Source organism: Astatotilapia calliptera, chromosome 1 (genome assembly GCF_900246225.1).
Source record: "Astatotilapia calliptera chromosome 1, fAstCal1.2, whole genome shotgun sequence".
Taxonomy (NCBI): domain Eukaryota; kingdom Metazoa; phylum Chordata; class Actinopteri; order Cichliformes; family Cichlidae; genus Astatotilapia; species Astatotilapia calliptera.
Window position 1 is genome coordinate 17308357 of NC_039302.1, and position 20599 is coordinate 17328955.

The 20599-nt window shown below is 41.2% G+C and overlaps 1 protein-coding gene across 11 annotated transcripts in view; it reads right to left on the minus strand.

Moving 5' to 3' along the window:
• Window positions 1-20599, minus strand: part of tjp1a (tight junction protein 1a) — a 102006-nt gene that overhangs the window by 58962 nt on the left and 22445 nt on the right. For 10 of the 11 annotated variants that reach the window (XM_026166890.1, XM_026166815.1, XM_026166809.1 and 7 more), the window contains exon 2: window positions 17817-18030. In XM_026166890.1, coding sequence (XP_026022675.1) covers window positions 17817-18030 — 214 coding nt within the window. Of the gene's footprint in view, window positions 1-5529; window positions 5549-17816; window positions 18031-20599 lie in introns of those variants that run through there. The other variant, XM_026166882.1, reaches the window with a different exon arrangement.

Consider the following 20599-nt stretch of genomic DNA (forward strand, 5'->3'; position numbering starts at 1 on the left):
TCCCTGATCACCAACTGTAGGTGAATGAATCTGTTAGTGAATCTGAATCATTTCTAAATCGATAGGCTTGTGCTTTTCAATCTGCATACTGCCAGGCCCACATTTCTCCATTTTTAGAGCATTTACCACAAGCTTGAGGGGTGAAAGTGGAGAAGCTGTGGTACAAGAGAAGCCTGGCAGCTAAAAGCAAAAAAGCATGATAACTTTACAGCTGAAGAACGCGAAACAATCCAAATGTCCGAGGAGGAAGCCACAAAATGAACACATTTCCAAAGTGTTACAATAACTGCATTTGGGTTGCAGTACAGTGAATGTCCTGGCACACACACTGTGACATCATAAATGATGCCAAAGCTTTTATTGGACTAGGAAAAACACATATTTTTGAGTTTTACTTAATTTTGTTTATGCTGATGTGTTGTAAAACTGGAAAATAATGAACCTATTCTTATTCTTGTTTTTATTATTATTGGGGGGGTGTTTAACTGTTTTAAGATTCTCTGAAGCACTTCTAAATTTTTTCACATAACATCCCAGATTTGTGCGTGACTCATTCGTTGGCGTGGTCTAAGCACAGATTTGTGTGAATGAAGCCCATTGTTTCTAATGTTGTATGACCCCCTTAAACTCTCAAAATACACAAAATGAACTTGCCCTTTTTTTAAGAGTCACATGAGAGAATTTTGGAATATAATACGTTTTTTTTGTGCCACATTCTAAAATAGAAGAAAGAAATTTGTTAAAAATGGCGGCGTGAGTACATTGTTGTTGCGTTTGCTGCACCGCCAACAGGGAATGTAGGCTTGCGTAGAGTTGTTATCTGCCTCTGTTTGCTTACAGCTCTTTATCACCTGGGGCCTCCCTCAGCTGAACTAGTGCCACTGGCCTAACCATGTGACATGTACAGTAAACAGCATATGGAAGCAGCACTGCCAGGATAACAACACCAGGGATCACTGAGTTAAAAAAAAAAAAAAATACACCTACAAAACACCACAGCCTCACTTTACCGAGCAGACAAGCCAGCTGAGTTTCGCTTTCATAGATCTGACAGGTTTTACAAATCTGAAAGATAGTATTATAATTACCTGCCTATTACACATTATATTAAGTCTTGAGCCAACCCCATTTCATTATATTGCACCAGGAAAATGAGAAACAGGTGGCACAATTTATTGAAATAGGTGCAAATAAACAGCAATTCTACCACTCTTGAAAGTCAATATTTGCTATGACCACCTTCTACACAGCATGAGCTTTCTTAGGCAAACTTTCTTGTAAATCCTTTAAGCAGTCTTCAGGAATAGTTCTCCAGGCTTCTTGAAGGACATTCAAAGCTTCTCTTTGTGCTCTATTGTGGGTTTTTTCGAACCAGGTATGCTTTTACTGTATTAATACAGTGTGTTTGGGATCATTGTCATCGTCAAACAAATACTGTATAGTGGATCAAAATGTGACCAAACATTTTTGAGTTCATAATTCCATGAATTTTGAAAAGATCCCAAACACCCCTGGCTAAAATGCAGCCTGAACCTGGGATGCCATCCCTCACCATTTCTGATGAGGCTTCAGTGAACAGCATATGGATCAACTGAGGGTCCAGATGCATCTTAAGGACATGACTTTCAGATACTGTTTATCTGTTGTACATAGCTTTTTTTTTTAGGGCTGCCACTTCTTCTAATCTCCACTTGTCCACACTGCACAACAAGCTAAGTGGAGGCTTTATAAACACCCCCCCCCCCCCCCAAAAAAAAAGAAAAAAAAAAATCATGGTTCAGTACAAGAATTGCTTGGAAAAATGCAACCAATGTCCAAAGGAAACTTTGAAGGACCTTCAGAAACCCTGGAGAACTTTGCTCAAGACTGCTTTAAAAAATGAAAAGAAAGTCTGGCTCCTTGGAAACAAAATAAAAAGAAATTAGAGTTCGGCTCATAATTCCATGAATTTTGAAGAGATTCTCTAAATCAAAATTCATTAAAAAATCAAAATTCATATCACATCTCTCTACTGTGAGACGACACTTTAAATACACCAGTGAATATTTTTAAAATGATGAAGGATTTAAAAACTAGTCTAATAGGTGCTACGTGTGTGTGTGTGTGTGTGTGTGTGTGTGTGTGTGTGTGTGTGTGTGTGTGTGTGTGTGTGTGTGTGTGTGTGAGGGAACATTATGCAGACCACAGCTACAAGGCTGTGATTAGTTCTGTTGTCATGCTGTTAGTCAGTGTGTAATGTGCAGGGGCAGCAGTCCTGTGGGAAGGTCAGATTGCATGACACATTACAGGACAACAGGATTTTCTACCAGAAAGCATCTGGATCACAGCAGTTAACCTTTGCTTAGATATATAAATGTTAAACTGTAAAAACAGCTTGACTTTTTAAATACTTAAAGGAAACATCTCTTCCATTCAGCTTTATTCATCAAATGAATTTAACTTGAATTTAATGTAACTCTGATTTGTTGCATGGTAAGCCTAGTCTTAAATCTATAATAGTAGAACTAGTAAAAGGATGAAAACAATCATTTTTAATAGGTAGACTATTCAACATTATGCATGCCTAAGATTGAGTGGATTTCACACAGAAATCCATTCACTGAAAGCTCACACTGACACAGTGAACTGTTTAAAGGACTGAACTGCCTGTAAGGAAAATGTGATAAATAGTTCATTTATCTCACATGACAAAGGAGAAAATCTGAAGAGCAGCTGAAGCTCAATATGAAACCATCACTGTAAACATTACTAACTTTTTTTTTTTACGTCCCATGGAGAAATGTGCCCTCTGCATTTACACATAAACTATAGGAGCAGAACCCAGGTTTCAACTCCTCTGCAGAGACCAGAAGGGAATTGTTACACTGTAATATTACACCTAATATGCATGGATTTGGGGTAAAGGGAATCTAGAGTATTTATAGGAAACCAAGGCAAGATGTTTGAAACAAGATCTTCTCGTTCTGTGTTCCAAACAAACCGACGCCTCCTCGCTGGTCAAAAACAAAAAAACCAAAACATTTTAATATTACATCCATAAATTTTCTTGCTGTGCTCCATCGTCATATCTGCTCTCGCTTTGTTATGAACCTCTCAGAAAACACTTTGGTTTAATCCGGAATTTCTGATGTCACTGTCATTAATGTTCAAAAGCTCTGTATTTTTTTTATTTCTTTCTCTTCATTTCTAATTTACGACCATCACCAAAGCCCACAACAGAGACACAAGAGCTGAAAGATGACTGAAATCAGTCAGAGCACAAAATACCAACAAAATAACACTCCCATTAAAACTATACTGCACGCCTTTTTGTATTTCTTGTTCAAAATATAGTGTTAAACAAGAAAATATCCTTATGTTGCGTAGCACTGAAACATTTACCTTCAAAATTGCACTCTGATCCTCTTTCTCCAGAAGACCAAACGCTTGAATTAATCATACGGATATTCAAACACTCACATGCAAAACATGATGCCTCTGCCTAACCTCCCAAAATATGGCATTTGATTTTAATCTGTCCTCGTCATACCATATCAATTTGTTTCTCACGTTCACTCACCACACACATGTGCATATGTCTGCACACGCTCTGACTCCAGCTACGGTTAACCCAGAGGGATGCTTTTGCCCGCGTATGTGCCCCTCCGTATGCACGTGCAGTTTGCGAGCCAGTGCATTTGCCTGCGTGAGTGAATGTGGGGTGATCCTCAACAGCGCACGCTGTGGACTGAGAGCAGAGCCAACCTGGTGTGACATCTATGAAAGCCGTGAGATAATCTACATGACACTGCCACTGATAGGACTGGAGATATTGATTTAAAAAGCCGCAGCTCTAAAATTAGATTCCTATGTGTTCTGATTGGGCCAGAGGCCCGCACCTCTGTGGTAATATGAGCCTATGGGCAGAGCTGTGTGTAGTGCACAAAGCTTTGATGCTGGGAACTCCTACGACTCCAGCGGTCCTGACTGAAATCAGTCTAACAACGCTGAGGCCCTCAAGCCTGACCTCCTGTTCCCTTCCTCCCTCCATCATCTCTCCCTGTGATAACAGAGACATTCCTGAGCTCGTTCCCTGCCTCGCCGCAGGCCTCTCCCTTAATTCCAGTGGAGTGTGTGGAATGTTGGACTGGAGAGTCGAGCAGCGAGGCAGCCAGAGGCGAACAGACGAGAGGAAATGAACAACATTAATAAACTCAGGTCTGTTATGGCTCCTGGTGTTAGAAGCACCTGGATGTCCACGGCAGGGTGGACCAGCATAAAAGCATGCACACAAACACACAGAAGCACAGAGAACATCTGCTACATGAAATGCAAATCTGGAGCAAACCAATGCATATGTAGCTACGTTGGTGGATTAACTATGTAAGTGAATCAGAGGGCTGGATTACAGGAAACTGTATGATCCTTTAAAGCATGCAGACCCAACAGATCAGGTCAATAAAATGCTGAAGAACGTCCACTTCTCAGATCCTTAACCTGAGTCAGTCAAACAGAAAAATCAGCAAAATGAGCAAATTCCAGAAAAGTCAGAGGCTGGTGTGTTAGAGTCTGGCCAATTTTTACACGGTGAAGGTGTGTGTGCGTGCGAGCGAATGAGAAAACAAGAAAACAACAGACAGACGCAGAGCAGGGAGAAAAACCCAACTGCTACAGGCCAGGTGAAAAGAGCATGTGGACTAATAAAATAGAGTCGAAAGTGAAAAAAGATCAAAGGCAAAAGAGAAAGACATTTGGCAAATGTTATTGTCTAAAAAAAGGGAGAGAGAGGGAGCTCTCTGTTTTGGATGTTAAAGTCAGAGACAGGAAAGAAAAAAAAGATGAAGGGCAAAACATCTCAGGAGGAGTGATATACAGCCGCGAAGAGGAGTCCAAGTCAGAGCATAAATCTCCTCCATGCTTGTGGAAATCAATTCTCTTCATTGGTTGCTCCTTTATTTATGGATCACCATTAGGGACAAACCATCAGCGGCTATGATGACTAAGTTGCCGTTGCAGGAAGGTGGAGCTCGTCCAGTCGATGGGGGGGGATGAGGGGTCACCAATACATCCATCTGCCTCCACCGGAGAATCAAATGAGCAACAACATTTCATGTTGCACGCTAAATTTGTAACCGGTGCAGGCTGTTAGTCATCAGACTGGGACGATTACTGATCAAAATTTCTTCACAGCTTAAAACTCTTGTCGAGTTTCTCTTTATCTTCAAGAGCACGTCCTTTTGACTTGCTACTAACGGGAGGGGGTGTCAAAGGTAAGCGATGTTCCCCCTTCCGAGCAGGTTTGCTCGTGCCAAAGCCTGTGACTGTAAAAGTGCCCATATGCATGAAAGCAAATCTGGCTCCAACTCCGACTGACAAGAACGTAGCTCGTCACAGAAGAAGACACAATCAAAAGCGACAACATCGCAGGGTGTGACGCTAACTGTGACTGCGCCAAACAAACAGAGGGGTTTGTGGTGCTGTGACCTTTTCTAGCACCCGTGCAACACCTCTCCACCTCCGCCCAGTTTGTCACCATCACACCCTCCCTACCTGTCATTCCTGTCCACCTGCTCGGTGTCTCGTATGCCTGTCAGTCTGCCAGCCTCCACCGGGACTAAGGAGGATAGCAAGCTTTATTAAAAGAAAACAAGCAGACGATATAACAAAGGATACAGGGATGTGAGCACAGCTAATCCACTGGCAACATCACTGAGGCTCAGAGGGAGCGTCCACTGAACAGGAGCCAGAGATATATATACTGTTGGAGGGCGCCTCTTTAAACACTGCTCCTCTGACCATGCGGAGTTTCTGAAACTGTGCACAGTCCAGCTGAACTTCAAGGCTACCAGTGGCACCAGGCACACTGCATTCAATGTTCAAAAGAAAGCTAGAGAATACTCCATGGCAGGCTTCAAGTGAAGGCGCTGACCCATGGATGATAAAATCCTTGTCAGCTGACTGATCAGTCATCCCTTCCTGCTCTCCCTTCTGCCCCCTCTCTTATTTTTAATAAAATATCTCCAGCTAAGGCTCGACACCACCTCATAAATGTGACCAGCCTTTCATGAACGAGAACAAGAACAGAACATCGGAACTTTTATATTTCACTGTTCACACATTCTTCCTCTTCAGTGCAGATGTAATGCTGATTATATTCATGCTAAAGCCAGATTCTGAGTTCATTTTTCAAATACTACTAGATAGCATGTTTAGCAAGAAGCATGTGGTTAATCTGCAGATGAATCTGTGCCCGTGCCCCTCTGTTTCTCCGTTGGTACACAGATCTCTCTCTCTCTGCTTGGCAGCGCAATCCCCAGTAGGTTTTTCTGATATGTCGATTTCAGTTAATCAAGTTTTCTGGCATCTGCTTCGAAGGCTAACCCATGAAGTCACAGAGGGATGCACAATAGCTACAGGCCTGAGGTTTATTGCAAATTAAATATACAGGGTGGGCCATTTATATGGATACACCATAATAAAATAGGAATCGTTTGTGAAAAGTCCTGTTTGTGGCACATTAGTATATGTGAGGGGGCAAACTCCTCAAGATGGGTGGTGACCATGGTGGCCATCTTGGATATAACTTTTGTTTTTTCAATAGGAAGAGGGCCATGTGACACATCAAACTTATTGGTAATGTCACAAGAAAAACAATGGTGTGCTCGGTTTCAACGTAACTTTATTCTTTCATGAGTTATTTACAAGTTTCTGACCACTTATAAAATGTGTTCAGTGTGCTGCCCATTGTGTTGGATTGTCAATGCAACCCTCTTCTCCCACTCTTCACACACTGATAGCAACACCGCAGGAGAAATGCCAGCACAGGCATCCAGTATCCGTAGTTTCAGGTGCTGCACATCTCGTATCTTCACACCATAGACTCACACCAGATGACCCCAAAGATAAAAGTCTAAGGGGGTCAGATCGGGAGACCTTTCAACTGGCCCACGACGACCAATCCACTTTCCAGGAAACAGTTCATCTAGGAATGCTCGGACCTGGCACCCATAATGTGGTGGTGCACCATCTTGCTGGAAAAACTCAGGGAACGTGCCAGCTTCAGTGCATAAAGAGGGAAACACATCATCATGTAGCAATTTCAAATTTCCACTGGCCTTGAGGTTTCCATTGATGAAGAATGGACCCATAGCCATTGACATGTCAACTTTAATATCACCAACCATTCCCATGTTGTTATGGTGTATCCATATAAATGGCCCACCCTGTACATATTTATCCAATGTAATATTAGTGCGGTTGAATTTGGAGATAGTAGAAATTCACTGCGGAGACTCTCATTATGTCTGTTCATATGTCAGTAAAGCAGGCTGTTCGATTCTAATTGTCTTTAGACTAACATGAAAGCTGATGACTTGCTTTTCTGACGTCTTGATCTTTGTTTTTCAATTCATCACAAACTGAATTTCAAAAATATGGTAGAGATATAATTATCTATGTAAGAGTTAAAACTGGTGTGCAGCATATGACATATATCCACTTATGGGTATATTATGCTGTCCTTTAAAATGGAGACCACTGCTGAGCAGGTCAGTAGTCCCCTCAGCAGCAGGGTTAAGGTGGTTCGTAGTGAAACTCTGCCCTCTGCAGGATTAAAACCCTCACTGTTTTCCAGACGTGTTGATTTGGGGGGGGGGGGGGCAGAGCTTCGGAGCCTTTTTAATTCTTTTGGTGCAGCAAAAGCACTTTTAGTGGCCACACAGGTGAATTACAGAACAGTAATGTCGGAGAAGGAGTAACTTGTTACAGCCCACACTAAACAAGTCACTTATGACAACAGGAGGAAGGAGAGGATGCCACCCTACAGTCTCTATATTTTTAAAATAAGATTAATCAAATAGAAACAAAGTGCTAAAAACAAAAATTTAAGTGTTACCACATCTTAATTGTAAAAAAAAAAATCACTTATCCAAGAGTTGGAGGGGGGCTGGATCCTGGAGAAAAGGTGGGGAACAGCCCGGAAGGGTTGCCAGTCTATTCCTTTCAGTTTACTTAATCGCACATCTTCTACGTGGAAAAAATGAAAAAAACAAAAACAAAAATGTAAACAACATGTCATACTAGACATGACTTTTAACCCCAAAGGCCACCAAGGTCACTCTGCATCCCCGTGCTGCACCAGTCAGTCAGCAAACAACGCTGATTCATCTTCCTCAAATAAACAGACGTGCACACAGACACACACACACAGGCATATTCATATCCCGGTGAGGTGCCTAACAACAATACCACCATAAAGACTAGTTGCTTGCTCTTCACCTAAACCTTTAATTAAGTCTTAAACTTAAAAACTTAAATTCCAAAAAAGCTGAGTACGTACAAAGTGACTGTTTAAAGATCTTTCACCTGTACCTGTTTTAATTTTTAGGAAAGCAGCAGAAGACTCTCTGCATGGCTTTTATAACCCCACCTAAAGTGGAGACAGTTATGCAAGCCCACAAAAGGTCATGCCTTAAGGACAAGCATCTTAGATAGGGATGAAATCAAACGCTCGCCAGTGATGGAGTTAGATTGTATATTAGTGAGGAGGTTAAATATAGAAGAAGACCAGAATCATTCACAAAATGCAAGCATTAAACATATAAACATCAGACCTAAAATAGGTGGTCAGCTTGTGAAAACAGGCGCTATCACGGTTACTCAGCAGCCGCAGAGGCCATCTCTGCCCTGTTTAATGGACTTGAGCGGAGGGGGCCATCAAAACTGTGAGCAGAGTACATCCCTCAGCAGGTAGCATCCTGAAATAGCATCCTTGATCCTAATGGTGCACAGCACAGCCCCCGGCTTCTGACGAATCCATCCTGAGAGCCCCTTTGTCTCCAAGCAAACAGTCGTCCTGAGGCACACGGATACAGTGACAAGCAGAAAGACACACACATAGTATCTCCTTCCATCCATCAGATCTGATTAACCCGTTCATTTCTCCTTGTTTTTCCCGTCCTCTGTTTGTTCGACTCAGTCGATTTAGTCTGCAGACAGATGCCACAGAGCCAGGGTGCAGGCTGCCATCGTGACTTCCCCCTGGAGGTGTCTCACTTGACAAAGTTTCACATTTCTGGTGGTCGATTTAGTTGAGAGGGAAAATAAAAGTCAAACGTGTAATGAGAGCCCCTGAAGGTGCCTGCACGGTAGGAAAGGTTAGAGAGATCTTTCGGTGTACAGCAGCATCAGAGAGGCTGACATTGCTGAAAGATGATAAAAAGGGACAAACGACACGCGATCATCTTCGCTTTAACTAATATTACAGCACACATCAGATAAGCCAGGGGTTTATGAAGATAATAAATACTCATATTTCAAGATTTGCAATCTGCATAAAATGCCTAGACAATACAATTGGTTTGCAAATACAGTCTTGTTTTTTTTGTTTCAATCAAGTTTTAGGTAAACCAACAAAAAAAAAAAAGTCAAAAAAGAAGTCAAAAATATCTGTGGAAGAATGTGTAGTACCCAGCAAATCGCGCTGTGTACGTCCTGTCGGAGATTTTAAACACTTTTTTTTTTTTATCAGACCATTCTAAGTTGAGCAGGCCTCGTTACAGTTTCACGTTGCATCTTCACGTAAGCGTGTGTGTGTGGAGTGGCTACACTGATCCAGTCGGAGGATATTTCTGACAGCTGGGCTCATTTTTAAATTGGAGTGTGACTGCATTTCAGGAGATGTGTCCTTAGTGTTTTATTTTCTTCATGTCTCAGGTATTTCAGTAAAAAACTGGGCTGTGTGTGGTGAGGGTGCAGTGCAGGGCCCAGGAAGGAGAGACCATATTGTGCACAGTAGAAAACAGTACAAGCAAACTATGAACCGTGCACTTCCAAGGTGAGAAGTAAAGAGTTGGCAAATGTTAAAACTTAATACTGTTTTGGCTGTTCAGCTGATATCCGTCTACTTAGTAATAAGTAATTTGCCATTTTTTGGGCCACACGCTGACCATAATTTAGAAACAGTAGGCATGTGTAAATTGTGTGTACAAGAATAACATGTCACTGCTAGGTGTGTACAGAATATTTTCACGGTGCCATCCCACTGATGCTGGAGAATTAGGTTTACTTTTTAGTTTTTCTTTAATATGAAATTTAATGTCCAAACTTTGTTTGTTTTTGTTTTTTTCTTTGTTTGTTTTTTGTTTTTTAACTGTGGAAGCATTGTGGAAAGTTGCATCTTTTCTAACTTCCTCTTTGGAGATAATTGCATCGGTTTCTTCAGACTTTCAGGATTTCTTGCCCTAGAGGTGGAGGCTTCTCCACTGCAACATCACCCCCACCCCCCCCCCCCCCCCCCCCACCCCCCATTACACCACTTTACCTGGAGGTAAAGAGTCATCGTGCATTATGGAGGGTGGCTAGTCCCACCATAACGGGTGCACCATTCATCTTCTAGCAGTGATGCTATTGGTTATTTATGATACCACAGGGGCATGACATGATAATCAGACTATGGACCATTGTTCCCAGAGTTATGGCTTTCATCTGTTTTCTTGGATCAACATTGCCCTCTGAGTTCCGATTGACTTGATCGGACTTCTGGTCGGTTGATCCTGCAACTTCCTTGAAGCACTTGTCTGTTTTTCCCACTTCCATGCCTTCGAGTGTCTGCATCTTTTTCTGCCAGCTTCAAATTGAATTGAATTTTCTCTGCGTATTTCATCAAGGGAACTGTTTTATTTGTGAGTGATTCGACTGCATTAACAGGAGTAGCCTGTGCATAAAGTAGCTTTTTGGCTTTTCAAATATCTTACAGCACATAACATAATGCTACAATCAGTTCTTCTTTTCCTTTGGATCTCTCTAAAAACATAGAACAGACTGAAGACCATCACATTAGTCATATCAAATCAATGAAATATTTGAAGCTCTTAACACTCATGAACAACATCATATACGAAGCCTCGACATCAGATGGTAAATATGAATTTTTATGTTCGCCATTACTGTGTGAGCGTTTCCTTCTTCTACACACACAAACAGAAAAATAAATCCGAGAAGCTAAACATAATATAATATTTCCTCTTTACATAAACAAACAAACAAAAAAAAACTGTCCGCTGACATTGTGTAAACCTACACGCATTATCACCCTAACCTCCCACCCAGGGCACAGTAATTGTGTTACCATGGAAACAGCGGAGCTGCTGAGACTCCATCCCATCTAATTAGACGCGGCTGCTGCTGCTGCTGCTGCTGTGGACACGTGGATGAATGTTGAAGTCATACATTAACCCGATCTTCTCTTTTCATAATCCGACACGTTTCATGCAGGACCCGTTGTTTACTTCCAGCGGACACATCACCAACCCAAACATTTAAAAAAACAAAAAACAAACAAACAATGGGGAATCCGTCGTGCCATTTGGCTTAATTTACCCGGGGCTTCAAGGTGTTGCTTTTAAGAATAATAAATTATTCAGAAGATGACATTTCAGCGCTACTAAAACAGCCCAGAGACTCAAACAAGGATAGATGTGAAAGCAAGATCTAAAGTTACACGAAAACACCAGCGCTACCGAAGGTCACTGAGGAAATGCTGCCACTCACTGAGGCTGTTAAATAACAAGCATGTGAATTAGGACAAAATTAAAGCTTACCTATCACAAGCACCACGAGTAGTTTGCTGTCCAAAAACATCTCACATGGATGCCACTGTGATGTCAGCCAGTCAGACCTGATCAATAAAATTAATTCTTCTGAGCCATTAAGTAGCACAGTACAGTGCTCGCTGGTGTTATTTATTTAATATTGACAGTTGCCCAGGTGAAGGTGGGCAAACATTTGTATTAATATGCTGTAAACAAAGACCATGAAGGCGAGAACAACAGGTCCTCTTTAACTAGCTATAGCACATCTAATCAATACTGTGAGGCAGAGCGGTGATGGGGTTGTGCTTGAGGTCGCGTGAGAAAAACAACACCAGTACAGCTACACGTTAAGTCAGACATCCCGTCAGTCTCATCGCCTTTAATTTTCCCCTCCTTTCTTACCTCATTCTATCTACTCATCCCCTACTTTCTGTTCTCCTCCATCTTTTTCTGCCCCCATTAGAGAAACGCTGACCTGCAGACTCCCTAATGCGACCAATCAATATTGCACGGAGGACAGCAGACTGCCAGACGTACCAACACGAACGCTATCTTCAACGAATGAGGCCGGGAATTCCTTTAGCTACATCACCACTGATGTCCCATCCAACTGACCCTGCAAACTGAGAGGGATTGATTAAACCAGTTTAATGCGAATGGTTCCAAATGACCCTGTGTTAAATATAAATCTTTCTCACTTTCATGCTGTGGCTGGCATAGATCATAGCTTCATCTATCTATAGAACCATCATTGATCCTGCACGCCCTTCCTGCCTGACATTACTAATGCACAGCGGCCGCAGCACGAGCTAACACAAGAGGCAAAAAGCATGTCATTATGCAGAGGGCTTTGTGTCTTTAAAAAGCTAATGAATCACTGGAATCAAAACGAAAGCCATAGGGAGCATGAAAGCTACAGCCTATAGATGTGCTGCTGCTTAATGCAAATAATGAGGAGTGATAATGCTTCACTGAATGTCCCATTTGCCAATCAAGATCTCTTTATTCAAGTAAAAGGAGCACAAGCAAGAATCCTGGTAAGTGACAAAAGAAAAAGTATTAATCGTACAGCATTATTTGTCTTATCAGTTTTATTTATATACTTCAATATAATCAGTGTTGAGAAGGTTACTTTTAAAATGTATTCCACTACAGATTAAAGAATGCAAAATGGTCCAAAATGTAATTTGTAATGTATTCTGTTAAGTTACTCAATGTGAGTAACATATTCTGAATACTTTGGATTACTTGATATATTGTCATGCATTTTACAACTACATGAATGTACTGATCTGTTACTATTACTAAAGGCTATTTGTCACCAAGCTAACATTGTTAGCTGGTGTTAGCTGAGGTTGGTTCATAGACCACAGACTGTTAGACTTGATGCATTAACAACCTGCTAGCTGCAAATAATCACGTGCAGTTCTGAAAGCAATGCCAACTACATTTTTAAATCTTAATCTAAAATGAGTAAGATTAGGGTGGACATCACAACTGCACATGATTTTGTTTGTAGCTAGCAGGTTGTAATGTAGCCCTCATTAATAGTAATAAATCACACAGCAATAGATACTTTACTGGCACATTACCCAGGTAGCTACCACAAGTGCTGAAACTGGTCCGTTGGGTTATTGTCTCCCAGGAAACACTTCCCTTGTGCTTTTGGAAATCTGTTTTCTTCTATTTCCGTTTTTCCTATTTTCATTGTGTATTGTGTGCTTTTGCAGCGTTTTTCTTAATGTTGGTGTTTTCTTAAGTTGCAGTCCGTTTGGCCTCTCAGGGCCACCGTACATACATGCAATTTGTTGCGCAACAAAATTAAATAAAATTAAATTCCCCATTATGTTTAACTTTCTCGTGTTTCATTTTATTCTTCATGACAAGAAAATAATAATAATGTGCCAAAACACATCTGACTTCATGTTGCCAGTTTTTGGTTTACACTATCATACATTCCATACCTGCTTTTGGATTTATGTGCCAGTGTCAACATGAAATGCGTTTGTGCTTCCACTTGAGGCGGGCAAAGAACGAGTAGAGCTGTGGTCTCTGACAGATGTTGCATGCTGACTTTTGTGGCAGATTTCTCACGATTGCATCACATCTAACGATCTCATTGTGTTGGTGTACGTCATCAGGACTGCTTTTGTGCAGAACAGCAGTAACACTGTACAGCCAAGAAACGGGACAGCTTTAAGAGTTTGACCTGGCAACAGGACACATGCATACATACTCCCTCTCTATTAAGGTCGTGAACTTCAGGTATATCTGTTTCATTTTATGATTTAGTTTTTGCATGTATTTTGATGACAAGTATTTTTTTCATAGTCCATTGCTGGCTGAGCCATGCAACTTACAAAACCCACCAGCATTTGGCTCCTATTTGTTGTTAATTTCCCACACTGATGATGATGATCCCAGAAGCTTAGCGCTACTGCAGATTTAATAATTTGTTCAGAAATAACCACTGTTGCTGCTGTAATACCATATTCAGTCCACACACACACACACACACACACACACACACACACACACACACACACACACACACACACACTCACACTCTTTAGGCACAGCATATCGTTCCATAACCACAAAGGCTGCAGACTGTTTCAGCGCTGGTGAAATAAACGACTTTATGTGATGTGCAATTTTGTGCCACTGTGCCTTGAAAACAAGGGACGAGGAGAATGAGTTATAAGGTGTCTGCAGAGCCTTCTGTCTGTCCAGGGGAAATATATTCATCTAATAGGTACATGCTGCACCCGCTGCCAAACCACTCGCTCAGCCCTCCCTCGGCCATTCATGTCATAACCTTTTATTTATGACTCTATTTTGTAATCTCTCTTTCACACCCGTCTGTCAGTTTGTGTTTGTGGGTTTGCCATCTTTGGTCTGGCCATTATCCCGACAGAAAGCAGGCAAGCCTACCTCATCGCCAACTGCTCATCAAAGGCTATTCACTGTCCACAGGATATGTTCCTTCCAGATATTAACACCGCACTCAAAAAGTCCAGAAGCTACTAGGTGTTGGAAGTACTATTAACTTTACCTTATGAACCTTTTTTTCTTATTTTTTAAAATCTGCAATTCTTGTTTTCTTATTTGGACAGACTAAGTGATAAATAAACGCTACAGTGCAGCAGACGAGGCATTGTGCCCCACAGATTTCACTAAAACATTGTGTACTTTCAGCTCAAGGTCTCTGCATATCAGTTCACCCAGTTTAACCACAGTTTTTTCAGCTTCTCCTCTCTGTAGTCCTCACTGCGCTGATTTTTTTAATGTGCAAAAATAGCTGCAACTGAAAGAAAGAAAACGCTACATTACGACGTGGATCATTTCTTCCATCTATTATTCATGCTACGAATTTACATTCATGGACGTCATGCGGAGGTCCACAGCAGGGCAAGCGAACGGGAGAAAATGTATTTGTGTAACATGCTCTGATACATGGAGCGAGGAGCAAGTGAGATGAAATGGATAGTCTGCAGCGTCTATATATTTAATGCAAAATGTAAAGTATTGAGATTTACTTTTATTATGTTTCAGTTAGAACGTAAGCTTGAAAAAATAAACACAAATAAATAAAGAAAGGAAGGCTTGCTTTAAATCACAGGTTTTCTCAAGGCTGTGTTTGAAGACTATCTTTGCTGATGGATGGTCTTTAAAGACAAGACTGTGAAGCATCGCTTTGACTCTGAGTCTCAGAGCAACTCTGGCTTCCCTACACTGATGCCTAAAATACTTCCTGCAGGAGTCACATCGGCGCATGTTACAAATTGAGCGCTAGCTGACAGATTAGGAAGTGCAGGACTTGTGCCAGAACAAAAGTGAAAAGTTCGTGAAAATGAAGCAATGTTTTTTTCTTTTTCAATTTGATGTGACACAAAATTCTAATCTTTTTTTAATGTACATTCATGCCAGTGCTGCTAATATTTATACATATTACCTATAGGACAGATAAACAGTTTGTTACGATATGAAAACGTCTATCGTTTCATATTACGCTATCATTTGTTTCATTGTGTCGCAAAATAAACTGTTTACAGCAATATTTTTTCATGGTTTTGATGGTCACTTTAGAATTCCTTAAAGTTCTCTCTTTGCCTTATATTTAATATAACCACACTACCCTTACTCTACATTAAAATGTTCAGTGGGTGTTACAGTAAATTTTAACATCCAGGCATCAATGTAAAAGACGAAGTTTAAAAGAGTTAGAAGTTAGCAGGAAATTAGCAGGAAGTTAGCTCACTAGTTTCCGGAAACTAGCGACATCTCAAGTTCTTGCAGAAGGATTTCTACAAAACAAATACGTTACTTTGGACATAAAAGAAAATAGAAAACAAAAAACTAAACGGCAGCAACATTTGTAAGGTTGCTGAAGTTGGGTTTGCTGGTATATAAACAACTTCTACCCTTGAGATTGGTGGCAGTCTTATTTAAAAAAAATTCTGATTCAAGCAAAGAAAAAGCGCTTTTGTATTTCAGTATTTCACACTAGCAAAAACAACCAATAGACCAAGCATCACCTTTTCCACCCTAAGCCCTTCTGAAACCAGTCAAAAGGGTTTAATAAAAAGGAAGGACAAGGAAAGCACATTACTGTCGATAAAAGAATTAATATATGCCTACTTATATATCTTTTTTCCTTAAATCTTTCAGCCCTGTTTTTATCCTTGGCAACAGCACTGCTGTAGTTGCACGGCTCATTTCCCACTCAACCAAAGCTCTGCCGTGAGTGCTGCACGTTTTTGTTTTCTTCGATGATACAACAGCAAAGTCACATCTAACTTTCATTGACCATCTGCCTCTACAGCTCCAGTGCAACCCACCTCTGGTCTTACTTCAATCACGTCTGCAAGGTAGGAAAAAAAAATCCTCTGAGTTAGACCAGACGGCTCACTGCCAAGTATTATGCAGCAGGGCACTCAAGGTTGCTTTAAAAATCTATGAGATATTTTCGCCTCTGTCTCAAAATTAGAAACTGACAGGAGACCTCATGCCAGCAGTCAATCAAACAGACAAAAGCGGTCGTAAGTGTGTGTTTGTGTGCGTTTGCTGCATCGTTCAGACCGATGCTGTGCTGTGTCATCTCGGAGCATGTTCCTGACTGTCACCTCCACCCTGTGACTTTTTCTCTCATCCTTCAACCCACCTTCACATCAAAAATGGATTAACTTGTGCAAGCTGCAAATGCCGCCTCTCTTGAACGTAATCTTAATGAGTCCCAGTTGTGAAGAACAAAGGCTCTGTGCACAGAGACACCGGGCAACTCTCAATTAAGGCCGGCTGATGCCCTGAACAAGTAAAGCAAGCATGCACATGTGTACACACAAACACACACACACACACACTGCAGACTGTCAGCATGGAGAGGAAGGTCGGGTGCAGATGAGGAAACATCACGCTGCGAACATTTATTAGGGGAGACATCTACAGAGGGTCAAGACACAAAGACAGTAGTAGAGGGAAAAGAAAGACATACAGTAGCACCGTGCAGGGAAGGAGATCTTTATCTGTGTGACCACAGCCTTACCCAGCATGCATTAGTAGCAGGTTGGCATTTGTTAACATCATAAACCGTTGGTTTCTTTCCCAAATACCAAACTGCCTACACACACACGCACACACCCTAGCAAACACACACAAGTACACTCGAGTTAACCAGCGGTGAGAGTGGGCCAAACGCCATTCTCAGCTCAATAGACAATCCCAGAGATAGGAAGGGTTTTTAAGTCCAAGCAGCTTACCCAATCATTTATCAGATTAATACTTTTCATGAGAATAAACCAGTCATAGAGAGAGACATATGGAAAGTGTTAAACTGTGCTCATCTGAAAACCACAGAAATATTACATAACCGAAGGTCAGCCTCTGTGTGTGTGTGTGTGTGTGTATGTGTGTATTAACGCTGTGGCTTCAATCTGAATGAAATCATTAGGATATCTCTTGGGCCTTTAGTTTGCATTGAAACTACAATAAATCATTTCCCTTCAACATCTCTGTTTCTGTTAAAATGGAGTTTGCTTAAAAGCAAGTTCCTCATCTTATTAACCACTCAAAGCACATTGCAAGTCACATTCCCTCATTCGCACTTTTATTCTATACACACAGCACATTTCCTATAAGACTCAAACTCCTAAACGTGGTCAGTTGTCGGGCTGTTACTATCTATCACCAGTTCTCCTCCTATTTCTGTACAAGTTAAGTTAGAGTGAAGCTGTGCATGGGCCTTACATTGGAGTCAAGCAGATCGAGGCTGTCCAGGCTCTTGCTGCGGTGAATGCGGCCTTTGATGCGACGCAGGGAAGGTTTACCTTGGCTCATAGGCAACGAGAGAGTGGATGTGGCAGGCATAGCCATAGCACCAGCGCCACCAGTAGCACCTGTAGGCTCATCTAAACATCCAGGAGCACCTGAGGGGGATAACTCTCCATCTGCCGGGGTCACCCTGCAACAGAGACACAGAAAGTCAATGAAAAGTCAAGAAATAGTCAGTAAAGAGTCAGTGGGGTTAAGTTTCACACTCATCAAATCAACTCTATTTTTGGAAATGTAGTGTATCTACTCAGCACCAAACTGCATTTAGTTGATAGAAATCCAAAAATCTACAAAAGTTAGTTGAAATCTTTGGAAGGTCCTTTCTGCCCCTGGTTTTATTTTATGCCATCTGTAAGTCAATATTTCTGGTTATTATCTCAAAATTTCAAGCTAGGTATCTCAGCATTTAAACTTACTCATTCAAAACTTTGAGAAAATAGCTATAAATTGAGAAAATGAACACACGCATACGTCTCACTTGAATTCACCTGTTACACTCATATTTAACATTTCTGGGGACAAAATCTGCCAAAATCTTGAATGTTTCCCATAATGCATTGCTCGTGGGCTCAAACACTTAATGTAGCTACATATATTAAAAACAACAGCGCTCACAATGAAGATGATTTCTCCCAAGAGCTAGCCACAAAAAACACACATGCTAGCAGACAGCACTGCTGTATCTGAGGGAAAACATAAAAATGCCTGAAGCATCAAAGTGACATAACTTTCCTCTTGCTGTCTTTACTTTTTAAAGGACATCTTCTCCTGTTGGCTGTAGTGCCATTTAAGCAAGTGTGAATAATTGGGCTGAATGTCAGCGGGTAGCCTGCAGATGGGCACTAGGTAGGCAGCATCCACTTGTCTTCTATTATTAAGCCACAATGAAGACGCTTTGCTTCTTACATGCTTGGCTGCAAAGGTCTTTTAAGGTGAACTGCCTGGAAAAATAAGTCACTGCAATTTTGATTGTTTCCTCAATCACGCCTTAAAATGTTAACAGAATACAATTGTTTAAGTTATTTCAAATTCTTCAAAGGAATAAATACTTTTTAAAAACACCACCTACATACATGGTTTACAAGGAAAAGGATATAAAGATACAGTCATGGTAGAGAGAAAGAACACTCTGTCAGTTCAAAGGTTTAACATGTTAAGACATCATGAAACAATAATCTGGTCCTTACAAAATTTAAAATTACTTTAAGACAAGCTCAGTGACATATCACATTTCATTACTTATTTAACAAAAACTAAGCCAAAGTGCAGAAGCAGTGTGAGAAAAACTAAGTACCCCTCATGATTCAGTAGCTTTTAAAACCACCTTTAGTAGCAATAGCTTTAGTGTGCAGAGGAGTTGTGGTGTGCAGGTGTGCATTTGCACTTTGCTCTCCTTGCAAACCAAAGCCGTGCTGCCATGGCCTTTTTAGAGCGAAGAAGCTCGTCGTTCAGTCTTTTTCTAATTTTAATGTGATGGATTTTAACATTTAACAAGCCAACTGAGGCCTGTAGAGTCTGAGATCTAGCTCTTTGATTTTTTCTGACCTTGGAGTGAATTTGCTGGCACGTCAACTCCTGGAAAGATTGGTGACTGTCTTGAATGTTTTCCATTTGTGAAAAATCATTCTCACTGTAGAATGACAGACTTCAAATTGTTCTCAGAATCCTTCCCAGATTGATTCAGTTTAATCCAAGTTTTATTTATACAAATGGTAAATGGCCTGTATTTGTATAGCGCTTTACTAGTCCCTAGGGACCCCAAAGCGCTTTACACATCCAGTCATCCACCCATTCACACACACATTCACACACTGGTGATGGCAAGCTACATTGAATTCAATTCAATTCAATTCAATTCAATTTTATTTATATAGCGCCAAATCACAACAAAAGTCGCCTCAAGGCGCTTCATAAATAATGGAGCCACAGCCACCCTGGGGCGCACTGACAGAGGCGAGGCTGCCGGACACTGGCGCCACCGGGCCCTCTGACCACCACCAGTAGGCAACGGGTGAAGTGTCTTGCCCAAGGACACAACGACCGAGACTGTCCAAGCCGGGGCTCAGACCGGCAACCTTCTGATTACAATCACACGACCCCCTATTGGCAAGCGTTTTGGCAACAGTGGGAAGTCCCTTTTTACAGGAAGAAACCTCAGGCAGAACCAGGCTCAGGGAGGGGTGGCTGGCTTCACAGCACCAGAGATTAATAATAACTAATGATTAATGATAACTGATGACAACTGAAGATCATTGCTGATATCGTTTCTCTGTGGCTTTGTGTTTACACACGCTTGAATGCTTCAGACCAGCAAACTGACCAATTATCTGCTTTCATAATGGTGTTTACGAATATATTTCTTAAATACACAATAACACAGTGCATTTAAGTCATTTTAAGATCTAAGCCATCTCGGCTCTGCAGTAGAGGCCTTTTAAAACAAACACTGGGCTATTTGTTGCACTTCAAATGTATCGTAATGACAAGTCATCAATCAGATGCTCGTACCAAAGTATTATACTGTCATGTGTTAAAGTTGACAACACATGACAGTGTCAAGGAAAAAAATAAATAAACCTACTGACAGGCTGTCAGTCTTTCTGAGCATGAGGACGGCAGGAGCATGATTAGGGGTTTCCGCTGTCTATCGAGCATTTTAATAGCCAGCCTGTTTTTATAGTTACCAAGCAGAAGTAAAA